Raw genomic sequence first — 17,294 nt, 5'->3', positions numbered from 1 at the left:
AAGAGACCTTGCCCCACCTCCGGATGGAGACGCCATTTGTGATCGGCTGTGCATCGACGGCTGAGTTTGTCCGCTCTGGCGTTGAGGGAACCCGCGAGATGTTGAACCATCAGGGTAATGCACTGATGTTCCAGCCATGTCCAGAGGCGTAGTGCCTCCTGACAAAGGGTCCAGGACCCTACTCCACCCTGTTTGTTGTAGTACCACATGGCGGTAGTATTGTCAGTGAACACCTGCACCACTTTCCCTTTGAGAGAGGGAAGGAATGCTTTCAACGCAAGCCTGATCGCCCGGAGCGCCAGAAGATTGATATGGAGTCCAGACTCCGCCGGAGGCCAGAGCCCTTTGATCTCCGCCTCTCCCATGTGGCGGCCCCAACCCCGAAGTGACGCATCTGTCACTATAGAGAGATCTAGTTGGGGAAGGGAGAGGGATCTGCCGTGGACCCAATGCGGATTCGAAAGCCACCACTGCAGGTCTTTCGTAGTTTCCTCTGAGATCTGGACCATGTCGGAGAGATTCCCCTGATGCTGCGCCCACTGGAACTTCAGGTCCCACTGCAGAGCCTGTATACGCCATCTGGCATGTGTTACTAGCAGGATACAGGAGGCCATGAGGCCCAGCAGCCTCAGAGTCAGTCTCACCGAAACCCAAGACCGAGGCCGAAAGATCGGAGTCATAGCCTGAATGTCTTGGACTCGCCTTTCGGGAAGATAACCCCGAAACTGCACTGTGTCCAGAACTGCTCCGATGAAAGGGAGTGTCTGAGAGGGAGTCAGGTGTGACTCGGCACATTTATAGTGAACCCCAGCATGTGCAGGAGGTTCGCCATAGTCTGAAGGTGGGAGATGACTCTCTGGGGCAAGTCCACCTTCAACAGCCAGTCGTCGAGGTAGGGGATGACTGAGACCCCTAACCTGCGCAGATGAGCTGCAACCACTGCCATCACTTTCATGAACACCCGAGGGGAGCTGGTAAGGCTGAAGGGGAGCACGGTAAACTGAAAGTGCTCTTGACCTACCACGAATCGTAGGTAACGTCTGTGGGCAGGCAGCATGGGGATGTGGAAATAAGCGTCCTGCAAGTCCAACGCTACCATCATGTCTCCTGAGTCCAAGGCAGACAGAACCTGAGTCAGGGTGAGAATACTGAATTTCTCCTTCTTGAGGAAGTAGTTTAGGTTCCGAAGGTCTAGGACAGGACGTAAGCCCTTGTCCTTTTTTGGTATCAGAAAGTAGCGGGACTAACAACCACGACCTACTTTGGTCACAAGGACCTTTTCTATAGCTCCCTTGGCCAAGAGAGCTGCGACGTCCTGGCGGAGAAGCATCAAATGATGCTATGGAAGGTGACTGAAGGATGGAGGCATGGTTGGTGGAGCAGATTCGAAAGGGAGGGAGTAGCCCTTTCGAACTATCTGCAAAACCTACCTGTCTGTGGTGATGTTTTCCCAGTGGGGCAGGTGATCGCGAATCCTGCCACCAACTGGATGGGAGTGAGGGGACGGACTAGGAGGGTTTGGAGGCTGCAGCGGGGGCAGAGGTGGACTAGGCAGACTTCTGGTTCCCTGTCCCACGGCCACGTGGGATTCTGCGTCCCGGGCCACGCAATGGCTGAACAGCATGGGTGGCACAGTGGCTGGGTGGAGGACGTGACAGGGGGCCCCTTCCGTGGACACGAAAGGGGCGAAAAGCAGACTGTGGGGGGTGAGGGGCAGAGGAAAGACCAAGGGACCGAGCCGTAGACCGGGAATCCTTGAATCTCTCCAAGGCCGAGTCCACTTTGTCTCCGAAGAGACGTGAGCCATCAAAGGGCATGTCCATGAATGACTGTTGGACATCCCCAGAAAAACCAGAAGTACGCAACCAGGCGTGGCGTCATAAGGCCACCGTGGTAGCAACCGATCTGCCCAGAGAGTCGGTCGTGTCCAGCCCACAACGGATTGTCAACTTTGCCGCATCTCTCCCATCGTTCACACCTTGTGAGACGATAGCACGGGCCTCCTCCAGTATCTGAGGCAGGACTTGCGCAAAAGAGTGGGTAAAGCGGCCCAAAAGGCATGCGGTGTTCACAGACCGCAGCGCGAGACTGGAGGAAGAAAATATCTTCTTGCCAAACTGTTCCAGCCTTTTGGATTCCCTGTCCCGGGGTGCGGAAGGAAATGCGCCTGAAGAAGAGGAGGAAGCCTGGATAACAAGACTCTCAGGCGTGGAGTGTTGGGACAGGAATTTAGGATCGTTCGGAGCGGGCCGATGGCGGCGTGCGATAGTCCTGTTTACAGGAGCCCCTGTTTTGGGTTTGGACAGGTACCCAAAAGGACATCGGTGAGGGCTTCATTAAACAGCAAAAGGGGTTCTGAAGTAGAAGCCCCAGGCTGAAGCACCTCCGTCAGGAGATTAGACCTGACCTTAACAGTGGGAAGCTCAAGACCGAGGACCTCAGCTGCCCTACTGGCCACCATACCATAAGTCGCTCCCTCTGCTGTAGCCACGGTAGGAGGAGACAGCATGCCAGCGTCAGGAGAAGTATCCAGACCACTGGTGTCGACAATTCCTGAGCCCAGTCCATAGAATGGTCATCCTGGTATTCATAAGGGTCCAGGGACCCCTCCAATCCTTCCCCATATTCGTACCCATAAGAAAAAGGGTCCCAATCCGACCTGGGACAAATAGGCCCCATCGAAGTCAAAGGCGGCGTCGGCCGACGGTGCTCCGACTCCGAGTCGTCGGGGTTAAGAATCGGGTCGACGTAGATAGTGGGCACTACCAAAGTCCGGAGCGTCTACAATCGACGCAGTGCCGGGTAAGGTCTCAAGGGTGCGTGCAGATCCGGAGGTGACCTCAGTTGCTGGAGCCGAAGCCGCCGGCGCGAAACCCGAAGGACCCTCATCCGAACCCCTTGGGCCCAAAGGTGCCGTATCGGGGTCGGACCGCCCAAAGATGAGGTGCATGGCCTCATAAAACTCTTTAAGCTGGGCGGGGGTCCCTGCGGCTCCGGGAAACTCGGGGAAGCACGGAGCCGACCCAGATGTAGGCTCTGAGGACGGAGCCCTTGTGCGTGGATGCTCCTCCCGCGTCGCATCAGCCGAGCGACGGAGCGAAGTTGGATAGCGATGGGATCTCTTCGACTTCTTCTTACTTTGACCTGAGGATTTTGAAGAAGACGAGTGGTGATGGCTCCACGACCGGGCTCAAAACCTTCCTCTCTATCGAGACCTTGACCTACGCAGAGTCGAGTGCCGGACCGCCATGACCTTTAGGGACGCTCCCTCAAAGCCTTCGGGTGCATGGCCCGGCACTCAGAGCACGTGGTCGCACTCGAGACACCACAGACAAACCCGATGAGGATCCGTTACCGACATCATACGATGACAGTCCTCGCACAGCTTGAAACCGCTCTGCGGGAACATCCTAGACGCACCAAATTTCTCTCAAAAATTCGACAAAACGGTTGAAGTCGGTCAAAAAGAGACCAGGGTAGCTCTTCTCCAGATCAGCGCGTGGCGCGGAAAGAAAAGAACTGACTTCACTGCGCAAAGGCGGCGTCTATATACTACTCCCGATGTCATCACGGCGACAACGACGCCCGCAGAGTCGACCGACGCCACCTACCGACGCACAAGGATATAGCTCTAAGAAAAATCTCTGGATCCAGTCTGACGCCTGGGGGAAATTCCAAGGTAAGGAATCAGCAACTAGAAATCTCTATCAGATACTCAGACTTCGAAAAGACTTTCAGTTCTGTGCATAGGCCTTTCATGTTCCAGTTACTGGACTGCATGAACTTTGGGCCTCTCTTCGAAGTGTCTTGTATGCAGATCTCTGGGCTAGGATTATGGTTAAGAGGGTCCTTCCCCCCCCTTTCAGGGTGTGAAGGGGGACAAGACACGGATGCCCTCTTTTGCCACTCCTATTCCTAATGACCACTGAACAGTTTGCAGAGAGGCTACGAAGAGATCCACTATTCAGCAGGTTCAAGTGAGTAAAATATAAAGGAAGACTGGATATCATTTTCTGCTGATGACATCCTAATGTATCTTCAGGACCTGCTGAATTCTATCAGGGTTGTAGCTTCCATTGGTGCAGTGGTGCCGGGGCCCGCAGCCTGAGGGGCCGACTGAACTCTGATTACTATTGTATTTCACAGTTCCAACAGGGGCCAGAGGGCACATTTTCTTTCTTGCACTAGGGCCCATGAATCACTAGCTATGCCACTGAACTCTATCCCCATACTGATGTATATGCAGCAGATCTATGGAAAGGCTTCTAGTCTTATCGTCAAGTGGGATAAAGCAGTATACATACCAGAGACAAGAGACCACAACAATAACGAAGTGGCATCTGGTCTGCAGAGAGCTACTGATCATTTTAATTAGCTCTGTAAACAAGTTCCATTGCACAGTCAACGGGCGGGGGATCTGAGCATAACATCCTTGTTAGACTTTTCATCCTTGGCGTGGTCTCCCTTAACCTTTTGCCTCTGTTCCCCTGGTTGTTGATGTGTGCTGAACTCTGATTTTACTGTTTTTATTACTCTGGGCAATTTACCACTGCTAACCAATGCTAAAGTGCAAGTGCTCCATTACAAAATGTGTATGTAATTGGCTTATCCACGATTGGCATATTTGATTTATTAGTAAGTCCCTAGTACACTGCACTAGAGGTGCCCATGGCCTGCATGTAAATCAAATGCTACTGGTGGGCCTGCAGCACTGATTGTGCCACCCACATAAGTAGCTCTGTAATCATGTCTCAGACCAGATTGCAGTGTCTGTGTGTGCAGTTTTAACTGTAAATTCGACTTGGCAAGTGTACCCACTTGCCAAGCCTAAACCTTCCCTTTTCTTACATGTCAGACACCCATAAGGAAGGCCCGCAGGGTGCAGTGTATGGTTAAGGCAGGACATATGGTAATGTGTTTTATATGTCCTGACAGTGAAATATTGCTAAATTTGTTTTTCACTGTTGCAAGGCCTGTCCCTCTCATAGGTTAATAGGGGGGTTACCTTTAAATCTGATTAAAGAGTAGATTCCCTTTGGGAGCGGATGGACATGTGGAGTTTGGGGTCTCTGAGCTCAGAATTTAGAAATACATCTTTTAGTAAAGTTGATTTTAAGATTTTGTGTTTGAAAATGCCACTTTTAGAAAGTGAGCATTTTCTTGCTTATACCATTTCTGTGACTCTGCCTGTTTGTGGATTCCCTGTCTGGGTCAGTTTGACAGTTGGGCTGGTTGCACCTCACACTAGACAGTGACACAAAGGGAGCTGGGGTGTAGCCTGCATATCCTGATGAGACATCTGTGGTAGGAGGGAGGGGAGGAGTGGTCACTCACACCTGAAAGGGCCTTGCCTGCCCTCACACAATGCAGTCTCCAAACCCTTGGTGAGTGTCTTGGGCCTGGCCTGGGCAAGGCAGGATTTCACATTCAAAAGAGACTTTACTTTGATGTAGGCCTACTTCAAAGGAGAAATTGGGTATAAGAAGGGCACCCAAAACCACAGACTAGAGAAACCCTTCTGGAAACAAGAGGAACCTCTGCATGGAGAAGAGCTGAAGAGCTGAGGAAGAAGAGCTGCCCTGCCTGTGACTGTGCTTTGTGGAGCTATCCTGCAGTTGCTGCTTCTGCCAGAGTAAGAGGGCAAAGACTGGACTTTGTGTGCCTTCCATCCTGAGAAGAAATCTCCAAGGGCTTGATTTAGAGCTTGCCTCCTGTTGTTTGAAGTCTCAGGGACAGCAGAGACTTCTCTCTGCCAGCACCTGGAGTCTCTGGAGAGACTCCTACTCTGCCCTGTGGTGCCCATCCAGTTCCTGGGACCCTGAAAGGAGAAGCTGGCAGCCTAAAGACAAGGAAATCCACGCACAGAACGCCGTGCGGGGAAAAGATCGACATGACTCCGATCTGCGGCTGAAGAAACGACGCACCGCCGGCTCTGCAGCTGAGAAACGACGCTAGCAGGAAACGCGACCGAAGAATCGATGCACGGAGCAGGAGAAAACGACGTAGCATCGGTGATGGAGGCTGGGAGATCACAACCTTCGCTGCATGGTTTTTGGATCATCGTGCGGCTGGATTTCCGACTCAAGTACCGCTGTGCGTGGAAAAACAACACAAGGCCTGCCCACACCAGAGAGTGCTGACAGGATCAACGCATCGTTCTCCTGCGGAGAGAAGAAACGACGCGCCGACCCGCGAAAGGAGCAACGACGCATGGTCCCGCTCGTGAGTGGAATCAACAACTCGCAAGTCCTTTCTGACGTGCACTCGCCCGTGCGGGGTTATTTTTGACGCGCCCAAGGTACTTTTTTACGCTGACAGCATTAGTGTGTGTTTAAAACTACTTACAGACTCTTTTTGATTTTTAATTGATAATTGTGTTTTGTGGATTTTTGTCGTTTTGGTCTTGTTTTGTTTAGATAAATATTTCCTATTTTTCTAAACTGGTGTTGTGTCATTTTGTAGGGTTTTCATTAAGTTACTGTGTGTGTTGGTACAAATACTTTACACCTAGCACTCTGAAGTTAAGCCTACTGCTCTGCCAAGCTACCAAGGGGGTAAGCAGGGGTTGGCTGAGGGTGATTCACTTTTACCCTGACTAGAGTGAGGGTCCTTGCTTGAACAGGGGGTAACCTGACTGTCAACCAAAGACCTAATTTCTAACACTCCTTATTTAATCAAAGTAAACAGAAGATAGAGGTGTGGCGTTCTCTACCCGTTAAGATGATATCTCTTCCTAGTTTATTGAATGTCTTCCAAAAATGTCCTTATGATATTTCGCGTTTTCATACAGCCCGCTGCAACGAGTGATAACAAGAGTTCTCTGGGATGGTAAGCAGCCCAGACATCTGTGCTTTCACCCCATTAAGGGGGCCCAGAGTTACAAGATGTAAGAGTATACTATAGGGGATGTGGCTTGGACAGCGCTGGGAATTACGGCGTGACTCTGCTGGTCCTGCCATTGTGGCTGGCTGAAAGACGATTTCTTCACACAGCAGCGCCAAAATGTGGAAATGAGAATGACCCCGGGAAGGTGATTTACAGGGGAGCACTATGATTGCTCAAATGAATGTAAGTGAGTGTGCCTACTGGCATTTCTCCTAACGCAACCCGATCCTTCAGAGCTCCTGCATACCAACTCCACAAAATGGCCGACACGATCGGGCATTGTCAATATCCTTGCTGTGACAAATATTGAGATTTCACATAAAGGAACCAAATACACCTGCATTTTAACTCTCGCCCAGGACCTCACCGACTCCAATATTTCTGCTTTGTGAGTCTTTATCTTCAGGTTAAATCCTACCTGCAGATGGAAGCAATATTCTGTTTCCTCTCTGCCTGACCTTAAGATGACAGGGTCGCTATAAAGTGACTGTATCTCATATACTTTCTGATGCCTGATAGCTGGTTAACAACCCCTGCAGCTTGATGTTGGCCATCCCCTCCTTATTTGATGTCTCTGCCACCCTGATTTGCAGAAGAGACAGGGCATTGTTGTGACATTTGCACAGTCTATTACATTTTATTGTGTCTGCTCTTTATACTGAATGTTATATCTGCTCTTGTAACTTGCTACTATTGACTACAACTCCTGCTTGCTTGCGCTTCTACTAGCAGGGCTTCACAGAAATCTACACCCTTTCTGTTCAGCTCTGCTTACATGGGGAGGGGAGAGTGATGGCCGTCTGAACTGCCAGCTCTGCACTCCATCTACTCCCATCCATGTGCCCAGCTCTCCCAGTCTAATAGAATATGTGATCTATCATCAGTAACGCAGCATAGATCAACCTAATTGAAGCAGAAACTCGTATTAGTAAATTGGAGGATACTTCCAACAATCTCACCAGAGACATGCAAAAACTACGAATCTCAAACAAAACCCTGCAAAAAGATATACCTGAAATAGAGGGCAGAAACTGGAGAGGGATCTCCACATTTTTGGAATTCCAGAAGGCTCAGAAGATGCACCAGGCTCCTGTATAACTTTTTTGTAGAACTGGTTCCCTTTAAACCACAAACATCTCCTTCGAGAAAGGCTTTGAACTGGAAAGAGCTCATTGTGTCCCTACCTACAGAACACCCAACAAAAACTCCATGCACCAGATTGTCTGTGTCCCCTAGGATACCAACAGACCGAACCTATTCTAAACTATATGAGGAAGAACAACCACATCTTATGGAACAGTCATAAACTTTGTGTTTCTCAGGACTACTCCAAATCTACAGTGGAGGTAAGGAAAGGCTTTCTGGCTCTAAGACCTAGGCTGAAAAAAAAATTCAAACCGCCAATTTTTCTTTACTGACTATCAAGACCTACAATTTTTTTTAGATGAAAGGGATGATTTCTCTATGGATATCCATTATCAATCCTCAGGATCTCGATTCTATAAGCCTGCTTGATCAGTGACTCCTCTCATGTTCTATGCTGTGCATTATTCATCTCTGCAGAATGGTTGTTATTGGTGCTAAGTACTATTACTGTCTTCTTATTATGCCCAGTTTTATATCTTGTTTGTGCAACTTCTGCTAATAGTAAATATCACTATACTGTATGTACAGATATGTTTAACGTAATCTTGACTAATACGTTATGATAGGCTCCATGATTCACTGTCTTAAATTTACAGTTTCCTCTTTTGTGTGCATACATATACATTAAGAATAATCACATATAATTCTCAGTCCTCTCTTCTTCTTTTCACCATAAATACTTACCCAGGGTGGAAAAAGGTTGTGACTTTAACTCATTATCTAGATTTTTATATCTACTTAGTTACTACTGATTATATTATTCAGTGACAAGCTCAACCTCTACTATAACTTTTGTGATCACCTTAAATTTATAGTTCTTACATTTCTTATTCCCCTAATACATCAGACATATTAGTGCGCTTCTATTACAATTGTTTATTGCAGCTCCGCAACAGCGGGATTTTTCACCTTGTTGTTGTCAGCCTCATATTCAATGTTTTGGGTGAGGGGGGTTGGTGGGAGGTTTACGTGGGTTGGGGAGTGGGTTTTGGGGATTGGTTTGTTTATCTGTTGTGTGTGTAATTCCTATGTATTTCATTGTCCTTTTTTATATTTTCTTCTTTTGTATTTAAGGATCTGACTGACTTGATACTTTTGCATCATTTGATTGAGTCCTATGTCTCACATCATCAGGTTATTCCTTTGCACACTAACTGAGAAATACCTCTCATAAATCGTTAACTTGCATTCCCATGCCTTGATTACCATAACTCTTATAATTTGCTGGTCTTACATGTTCTGTATGTGCCTATACCACAATACCATTGTCATTCTATGAATAAGAATAACAGTACACTTGATGACAATTTGAAATTGATTTCTTGAAATGTTAAAGGTCTCAAACACCCGGATAAACGCATGAAAATATAAAGTTATCCATACAAAATGAAAGCTGACATAATCCTATTGCAGGAAACCAAGACTACCCAGAAAGAACTAATATTATTTGGCTGAAACTGGATTAGTGATGTCCTTTGTTCACCTGCAATTAATAAGAAAGGAGGTGTACTAACGCTGATTACCAAGAAGTCTGGCTTAACTGTTGACTCACATATCAGATGATGACGGTAGATGGATCCTGACGAAACTCTCATAAAAACATTAACTCGCTCTACATTTTTAATGTCTACGGCCCAAATATAAAAGCACCACAACTCTAAGGAATCACTAACCACCTCCCTACCCCAAATTCCCACTGATAGTTTACCCATATTGGGTGGAGATCTGAATATCCCCATGGACATCATCACAGACAGACAATCTAAAACCTCTATCCACCCGTCCAGATCTCACACAGTCCTCCTAAAATTGTACTCAAGATTTAATCTCTTGGATGCCTGGAGACTACAACACCCCAATACCAGGGATTATAATTTATTTTCCTTCCCTCACAATTCATACTCCAGAATCAATTATCTTCTTATTTCTAAACACATTTGATTGATCAATCTGACATTCTTCCTTGCCTCATTTCAGATCACTCTGCCATCTCTATCATTACGTGGAACGAATTCTAGACCAGCCAGAAAAATCTGGAGATGCAATGACAAATCAAATGCAGATGCCTCTTCAAAACCCATTGTTGAAAACACTATATAAAATTATATAAAACAAATTTCAAGTGATAGAATGTGCCACACCACCTTTTGGGACACACTAAAAGCAACTGTCAGGGGCTCACTTATAAAGATTCAATCCTAATTAAACAAGCCCTATGACAACTACCTCCTCGAACTAGAAAAAGAGATTATAGCCTTAGAATCTAAGCATAGGTCTAATAATGATCCACTCACCCTCTCAATCCTTACAAATAAAAAATATATGAATATAATAAAATTGTGAGTGAGAGAGCCAGTCTGGATCGATAAATACAGAAGCTTAAAGCAATGTGAATCTAATAAGGCTGATAAATGATTAGTTTACCACTTAAAACACATACAATCTAAAAACAAATCACCACCATACTGAAGGGCAATCTGAATGTACCTCAAAGATTTTAGATATCTTTAAAGACTTCTAGCAATCCCTTTATAACAATGATACTAAGCCCTCCCAGGAAATGGTAGAGACTACTTGCGACACATACAATTACCCACCATCACTGAAACAGAAAAGGAATCACTCTACTTCCCTGTGTCCTTGGATGAAATTATTACAGAGATCAAATCTCTTAAAACCAATAGGGTTCTGGGACCCAATGACTTTGCTGCCTCATTTTACAAAACAATCTCCTCTACCCTTTCCCTATACCTCTGAACCCTTTTCACCACTTTTCTTTTTCAGGCTCTGTCTCAGGGACAGCTGGAGAGGCCACCATCGTGGTGATCCCGAAAGAAGGGAAAGATCCCACTCTGGCTAAAAAAACTATAGACCAATTTCCTGGATTAATCTGGATGCAAAAATCTATGCTAAAATCCTTTGCCGAAGAGTAGAACCTCTACTACACCACTTGATCAGCCACTCTCAGGTTGGTTTCATGAAGAAAAGAATGTCCAATGATAATACCAGCCCCCTTTGTTATATTATAGAAAAAGCTAAATCTCTGAATTCTGATACTGTGATAATAACATTGGATGCAGGTTCAACTGAGTTACTTGGACTTTTGTAAGTGAAACTTGTCGTAAATTTAACTTAGGTGAAGTCTTTACTTAAATGGTCATGGCCCTCTAGATCACCCCCTCAGCAAAAGTACCAATAGGGGGTCTTTTATCAGATTCCTTAAATTTAGAGAGAAGTAATAGACAGGGCTGCCCACTTTCCCGTTCCTTATTTATTCTCGCTCTTGAACCCTTACTATAGTGCATTCATTCTAATCAAGCAATCTCTGAGATCACTTTTGATAAAAGTGGGGGCTTATACTGATGACATTTTGATTAAGACAGACAATGCTGACCAATCAATTGCTGCACTTCTGCAAACTATTGAAGAATGCAGTCAAGTTTCTGGATACAAACTTAATAAAAATCAGAAGTTAAGATTCTAAATAATCTTTGTACCAAAGACATAACAGATTCCTCTGGACTATACTGGCAACCAAATTTAATTTAGCATTCAGGCTTGGAATTTGGTTCTGATTCACTACAAACCTTTCATCGGGAGGGAAATCTGGACCTAAAGAAAATTTAAATGCTTTTGGGTAACTGGAACCCTAAGTTCATCACCTGGTGGGGCAGCACCAAGACCACTAAAATGATGGTGACCCCTTTGTTAATTATCTCATAAGTATGCTCCCTCTGGTCCTATCTGATGACTTTCATAGGAAACTTGATGAATTACTATCATAATTTATTTGGCAACTCAAATACCCTAGAATTTAACTTAAAAAGCTCTGTCTACCTGTGGAACTGGGAGGAGTAAATCTAGCAGAATTTAGAAACCTTCAAACTGCTTTCTCGGCCACTCAGGGATCACTTTGACTCTTTCAACAATCTGATTATCCCCCCTTTGGCTACTGGTGGAGAGACGACTCCTTAGTGATATACATCCTATTACATTGCTTTCTTCTAATCCCAATCCCAAGGTGTTTTTAAAAGGCACAAGTTATTGTTCATGCAGACATCCTGACTTGGGTATGTACCTAAACGTAAGATAGTGTGCGCAAACTTGTATCGGCAATATCATAACAAATGCCTCACATGTTCACATTCTGTTCCTTGTCAAATGCAAAGCAAAAGAACATGATTTGATCAAGTTTTGATGAGTGACCTGGGCAACTAAAAACATGTGACTGAGCCCTGGGGCACGGCATCTCCTGGTCTGTGTTCAGAAAGGGAGGTCAAAAGTCAGTTTGTCTTACAATTAATTTTCCTTCTGACTGCAGAATTCCAGGATATTGTCAGTTTTTTTTCCTAACACACAAATAGTGAAGTCAACTGTATAAACATTTAAAAATATATTTCAGTAGGTGTGCAAGCCCATTATTTGTACTTCTATGTGATATAAAAATATTTTAATAGGATGAAAACAAATGAGAACACTTTACTTGGTGATGTGCAAAGAATAAATGTTTTTTGAAACCCGAATTTCACAGATTTGTTGATACATTATATAGTTTTAGAAGTAAATCTGCAAGTTAGAGGGAAGGTTTGTGGGCATGTCATGGACATTTTCTCTCTGTAACTGACAGTGTGCGACCACATCATGCTTTAGTAATACATTTATTAAAAATGGGTGTTTAAACATAACCCTAGAAACATATACCTAGAAACACTCCAGCCCTGGTAGCAATGCTATCTGTAAACTAAGATGCAAGTAATGGATCATGCGTCTCCTATATATGGGCTAGATTATTTTTATACATGGAGCAAACATTTAGTCTACTTAATCAAACAAAGACGTTTTGTACAGCAGAAATGCTGAGCTCGCATATCTGAAGGAACAGTCTTGTGAGAATGAAGAAAAAGGTGACTCAAAGTAAAATACTTACCTAGGGTCACGCAATTGAGACCCAATTATGGGTCAAGTACATTACAGATATGGTCGAGTAGATTATTCAAGTTACTCGACCTGGAGGCCTAGTAACATTTTTATGATTTTTGTTTAGGCCTACATCCATTTCCTCAGTCTTATTGAATGCTTCATATACATACCCATCTTTAGATTAATTTATCCATTTATTCAATACACCTTACTTCCTCTTTGACCTATCTATTCAGCCATCCATCTTTCATACAAGCACCTTGTTAGAAATTGGGTCACTGGTTGACTGGGATTTGTGCCCTGGTCAAGCAGCAACCACCATCCTGGTCAGGGTAAGGCACAAGCAAACCCCAAATAAACCTGTACTCACCCCCCTGGTAAGTTGGCACTGAACAGTCAGGCTTAACTTAGAGACAATGTGTAAAGTATTTGTGCAGCACATTAAACAGTAAAACAGGATTCAGATCAGGAGGCCAGCCAAAATGGAATCACTCTGGGTTCAAGTGATGTAGGTCCAGTCCTTCTCACTCAGGAAAGGGGGCAGCAGACAGCAGGTCAGCACAGCAGAGCACAGCAGCGAAGCAGGAGCCCAACAAAGTTGCGGTCCAGCAGAGTGGCAGCCCTTGTAGCAGCACAGCAGTCCTTCTTCTGGGCACAATATTGTCCAGAAGTGCACTTACGTTGTGGCGTCTGAGGTCCTTATTTTACACACAGTGGTGTCCTTGAAGTAGGGAGAAACTTCTAGAGTTGAAGTGCACAGATGCCCTGCCTTGCTAGTCCTGGCTTCAAACCAACTACAAGGGCTATGTAGCCCTAAGTGTATAGACAGGACATAGCCTATTAAGGTGTATGTGAGGTTGGGTCAAGGGCCTACCTCCCATCCTGCCAGTGATGACCCACCCAGTCACACCTAAGTTCCCAGTGTGCGGCTCTCTAGGAGGAATAAAACAAAGCCCCACTGCCAACTACATCCAATTGTCTCACCAGAGATAGGATGTAGGGACAAAATGGATAAGGCAACTTTCTAAAAGTGGCATTTTCGGAAATGTAATTTAAACTCCGACCACCATAATTTACGTTTATAAATTAGGATTCCAGAGATAGCAAAGCAGGGCCATTTATCTCACCCCATTTGGAAATTACGCTTAGAAAATGTAATAAGGCAACCCCAATGTTATCCTACGGAAGAGATGATTGCAGTCGTGAAAAACAAATGTAAGAGTTTTTCACTACCACAACATGTAAAACATAAACGCACATCTCCAACTTTTTAAATACATTACACCCTTCCCTCTGGGCTCCCAGGGGTCTGCACTAGGGGTGACTTGAATGTATAAAAAAGGAAGGTTTTGCCTAGCAAAATGTTCATTTTTATATAAATGGCAGAATGCACACCAATTAAATCTTTAAACCAAATCATCCATCATTTTCCTAAAAGCCCAAAGGCAAGGTTTTGATGTGCGACCTTGGTATGTGAGCTGCCTAGCACACCAAAATACTATTACACTAGCTGGTGCACAGAAGTGCACCAGTCCCAAGATGCACAAACATTTAAGCATGAGCCAATAAAGTGAATGAGTCATAGTCCATTCTAAACACTTTTTGTAATTCAATCCGCTTTTTTATTTATTTCTTATTCTTCAATATCTTTCTTCAACTCTTATACAAAGACCAGGATAGTTTGCCCCCTTGGATGAAATTGGAGTAACTGAAAATATAGTAGCAAAGACATTGGCGACAGTAGCATATATAGCATCAGAGGCTTATTTTTGTGTCATTCTTTGGCAGTTAGTAGATCAGTTAGGACCTGTTTAATTAAACAATCAGTAAATACTGGAGTATTTTGTTTGTAACTCAACAATTCCATATATAAATGTTCAAACATGTATTTTATATGTTTTTTTAATGAAACATCAGTTATCTTATGATTGAGTCAGTATATCTTTTTAGTTGACTGTGATTTCATGGTTGTTTTCATTTTGTCATTCTTACAAGCACGAATTTCAGTTTATTTAATATCATTGAGTGGAAAAGGTGCACGGCAGAAGTATTTTGTTTGTTTTTATTTCACCAATTTCAAGTCACATGGTGTAGTTTAACTTGAGGTCACACTATAAATGGGACTGACACACCTAGGTCTGTGTATGTAACACTCACTTGAACGAATGGTCGTTTTTCGATCGGTTCACTTTGTACAAGGTTAACTCATCTTTCCGTTTTCATTTTGGGGTTTTAGCTGGAATGATGCACATGTTTGTATATGGCCTTTGGTTTGAAACATCACTGTTAAAGTAGCGGCGTGTTTGTACATGATGATGATGTGGTAGAAGAGTGAAGTGATAACAGCTCAGCATCGTATTTTGTTTACACCGTGAGATGAGTGTTTGGTACACGTTTGGGAAATTTCCATTGTGGTTTTCTGTATGGTGTATGTTTTTCGACACATGGTTAAAAAGTGAGCATTTAGTCACGTAAAGTACCCAGCATTACCATTTAATAAGTCATTCGGGCACAATGTTTACTTTAACTAATAGTTGCACATGAATATTCATTTAATTTAAGATTATTAAAATTCAATGAGGGCATATGAGTCAGTACTCAATAAGGTGTTCGTTACGTAAGTGGCATTCAGAATGATAAAATGGCATGTCTGGTGATACGTCGATAATACTAGTTCTGATGTGACCTTTCTGTGCACCACAGTGACCCCTAACGAAGGGCTTATGCCCGAAAGGCATTGGGTTTACAACATGGTGTTTATGTGCAGTGGATGAAGAATTGTCCTGTGCTGCAAGATAAAGCCTGGGTTGTTATATCATACAAAAAAGAACGGGATTGGCATTTTTGATTAAACGTGCACAGCGTGAATAACATGGTCTTTGTATAAAAGTTGAAGAAAGATATTAAAGAATGAGAATTCAATGAAAAGCGGATGAATTGTAAGAGCTGTTTATAATGGACTACGACTCGTTGACTCTATTGGCTCATGCCTCAATGATTGTGCATCATGGGTCTGGTGCACCTCCATGCACCAGCTGGTGTCAAAAGGTTAATTTTGCCAGGTCAAAATTGCAGTGTAAGCTGTGGCAGGCCTGAGACATGTTAAATGGCTACTTAAGTGGGTGGCACAATCAATGCTGCAGGCCCACAAGTAGCATTTTATTTACAGATCCTGGTCACATGTAGTGCCACTTTACTAGGGTCTTACAAGTCAATTAAAATGCCAACAGAGTATAAGCCAATTATGCCATGTCTTAGGGAGAGAGTACAAACACACTAACTCAGCAGTGGTAAAGTGCACAGAGTCCTAAGGCCAACAAAAACAAATTCGGCAAAAAGTGGCAGGCAGAGACAAAACATCTGGGGATGACCCTGCAGAGAGGGCCAAATCCAACATACCTACTATTCCATCATTTATTTATTCCTCAATCTTCACAGATCCAAGCATCCTCAAAATAGCACCTCTTAAGTGATGATCAAATTAACCTACTCCATGCTGTAGAAGACCAAGACAATTATATTAAGAAACCTCTTGTTTCATTTTCGTGCTTTTCATTAAACTGAATCACAAAGGAAGGAACTGTGGGCCTTCTCCAAGTTAAAGAACAGTTTGAGATTCACCCAACAAATACTCTACGGCTGATGACTAAACCCATATGACTAAAAGCTATGTCTACAGATTAACTTGTCACTTAACACATTATTTGCTTGCTTGGAAAATGCCCTTAGAAATTACATACAAATCAGGGAAAGAAAACAGTATTTTGGTTCTTCATAGCCCAAACATATTAATATTGTCAATCATTCTTTAGTGTATTTGTATTCTGGTCAGTAGAAGCAAATAATATAAACACATACAAGGTCTCTGTACTAAACATCTCTCACCTGTGGCATAGATTTTTGTATGCTTAAGTCCATGAGTTTGTGCAAATTTTTCAGACACAACAAAGACAGGCCTTTGAAGCAGAACACATTTATTATTGCCAACATCTATTTTCTGTCTTGAAAGTGTGAATGTTCCAAGTCCTGCTATATGGACACCCTGTGAACAAAATAAAGAGTAAGTCTAAAAGAAAGATTTTTTAAAACCTGCTATAATTATGAATACATTTCTCTTCACAATTATTTTAAACATACGTGACATCGGTATTACTTATTTTTGCTTGGTTCGTACATAGCCAAGCTAAAGATTGGTCTCTTTTCACAAGTTATGCGAGTTAAGTCTTTATCTACACCAAATTGTTTTCTGATTAATACTCTACTGCCTCACATATTAGCCATCTTTTAAGATATGTTCAATTGTCAGAGTAGATCCAAAATTGATTTTAAACTCCACATGCACA

The 17,294-nt window shown here is 43.8% G+C and overlaps 1 protein-coding gene across 2 annotated transcripts in view; it reads right to left on the bottom strand.

Moving 5' to 3' along the window:
- Nucleotides 1–17,294, bottom strand: part of CCDC81 (coiled-coil domain containing 81) — a 292,165-nt gene that overhangs the window by 187,908 nt on the left and 86,963 nt on the right. For both annotated transcript variants that reach the window (XM_069203991.1, XM_069203990.1), the window contains exon 3: nt 16,837–16,993. In XM_069203991.1, the coding sequence (XP_069060092.1) occupies nt 16,837–16,993 (157 nt within the window). The remainder of the gene's footprint in view (nt 1–16,836; nt 16,994–17,294) is intronic.

The sequence above is a fragment of the Pleurodeles waltl genome, chromosome 8, assembly GCF_031143425.1.
Source record: "Pleurodeles waltl isolate 20211129_DDA chromosome 8, aPleWal1.hap1.20221129, whole genome shotgun sequence".
NCBI classification, from domain to species: domain Eukaryota; kingdom Metazoa; phylum Chordata; class Amphibia; order Caudata; family Salamandridae; genus Pleurodeles; species Pleurodeles waltl.
Note: the sequence above shows the minus strand (reverse complement) of the source record. Positions and strands in the feature narration are given on the sequence as shown.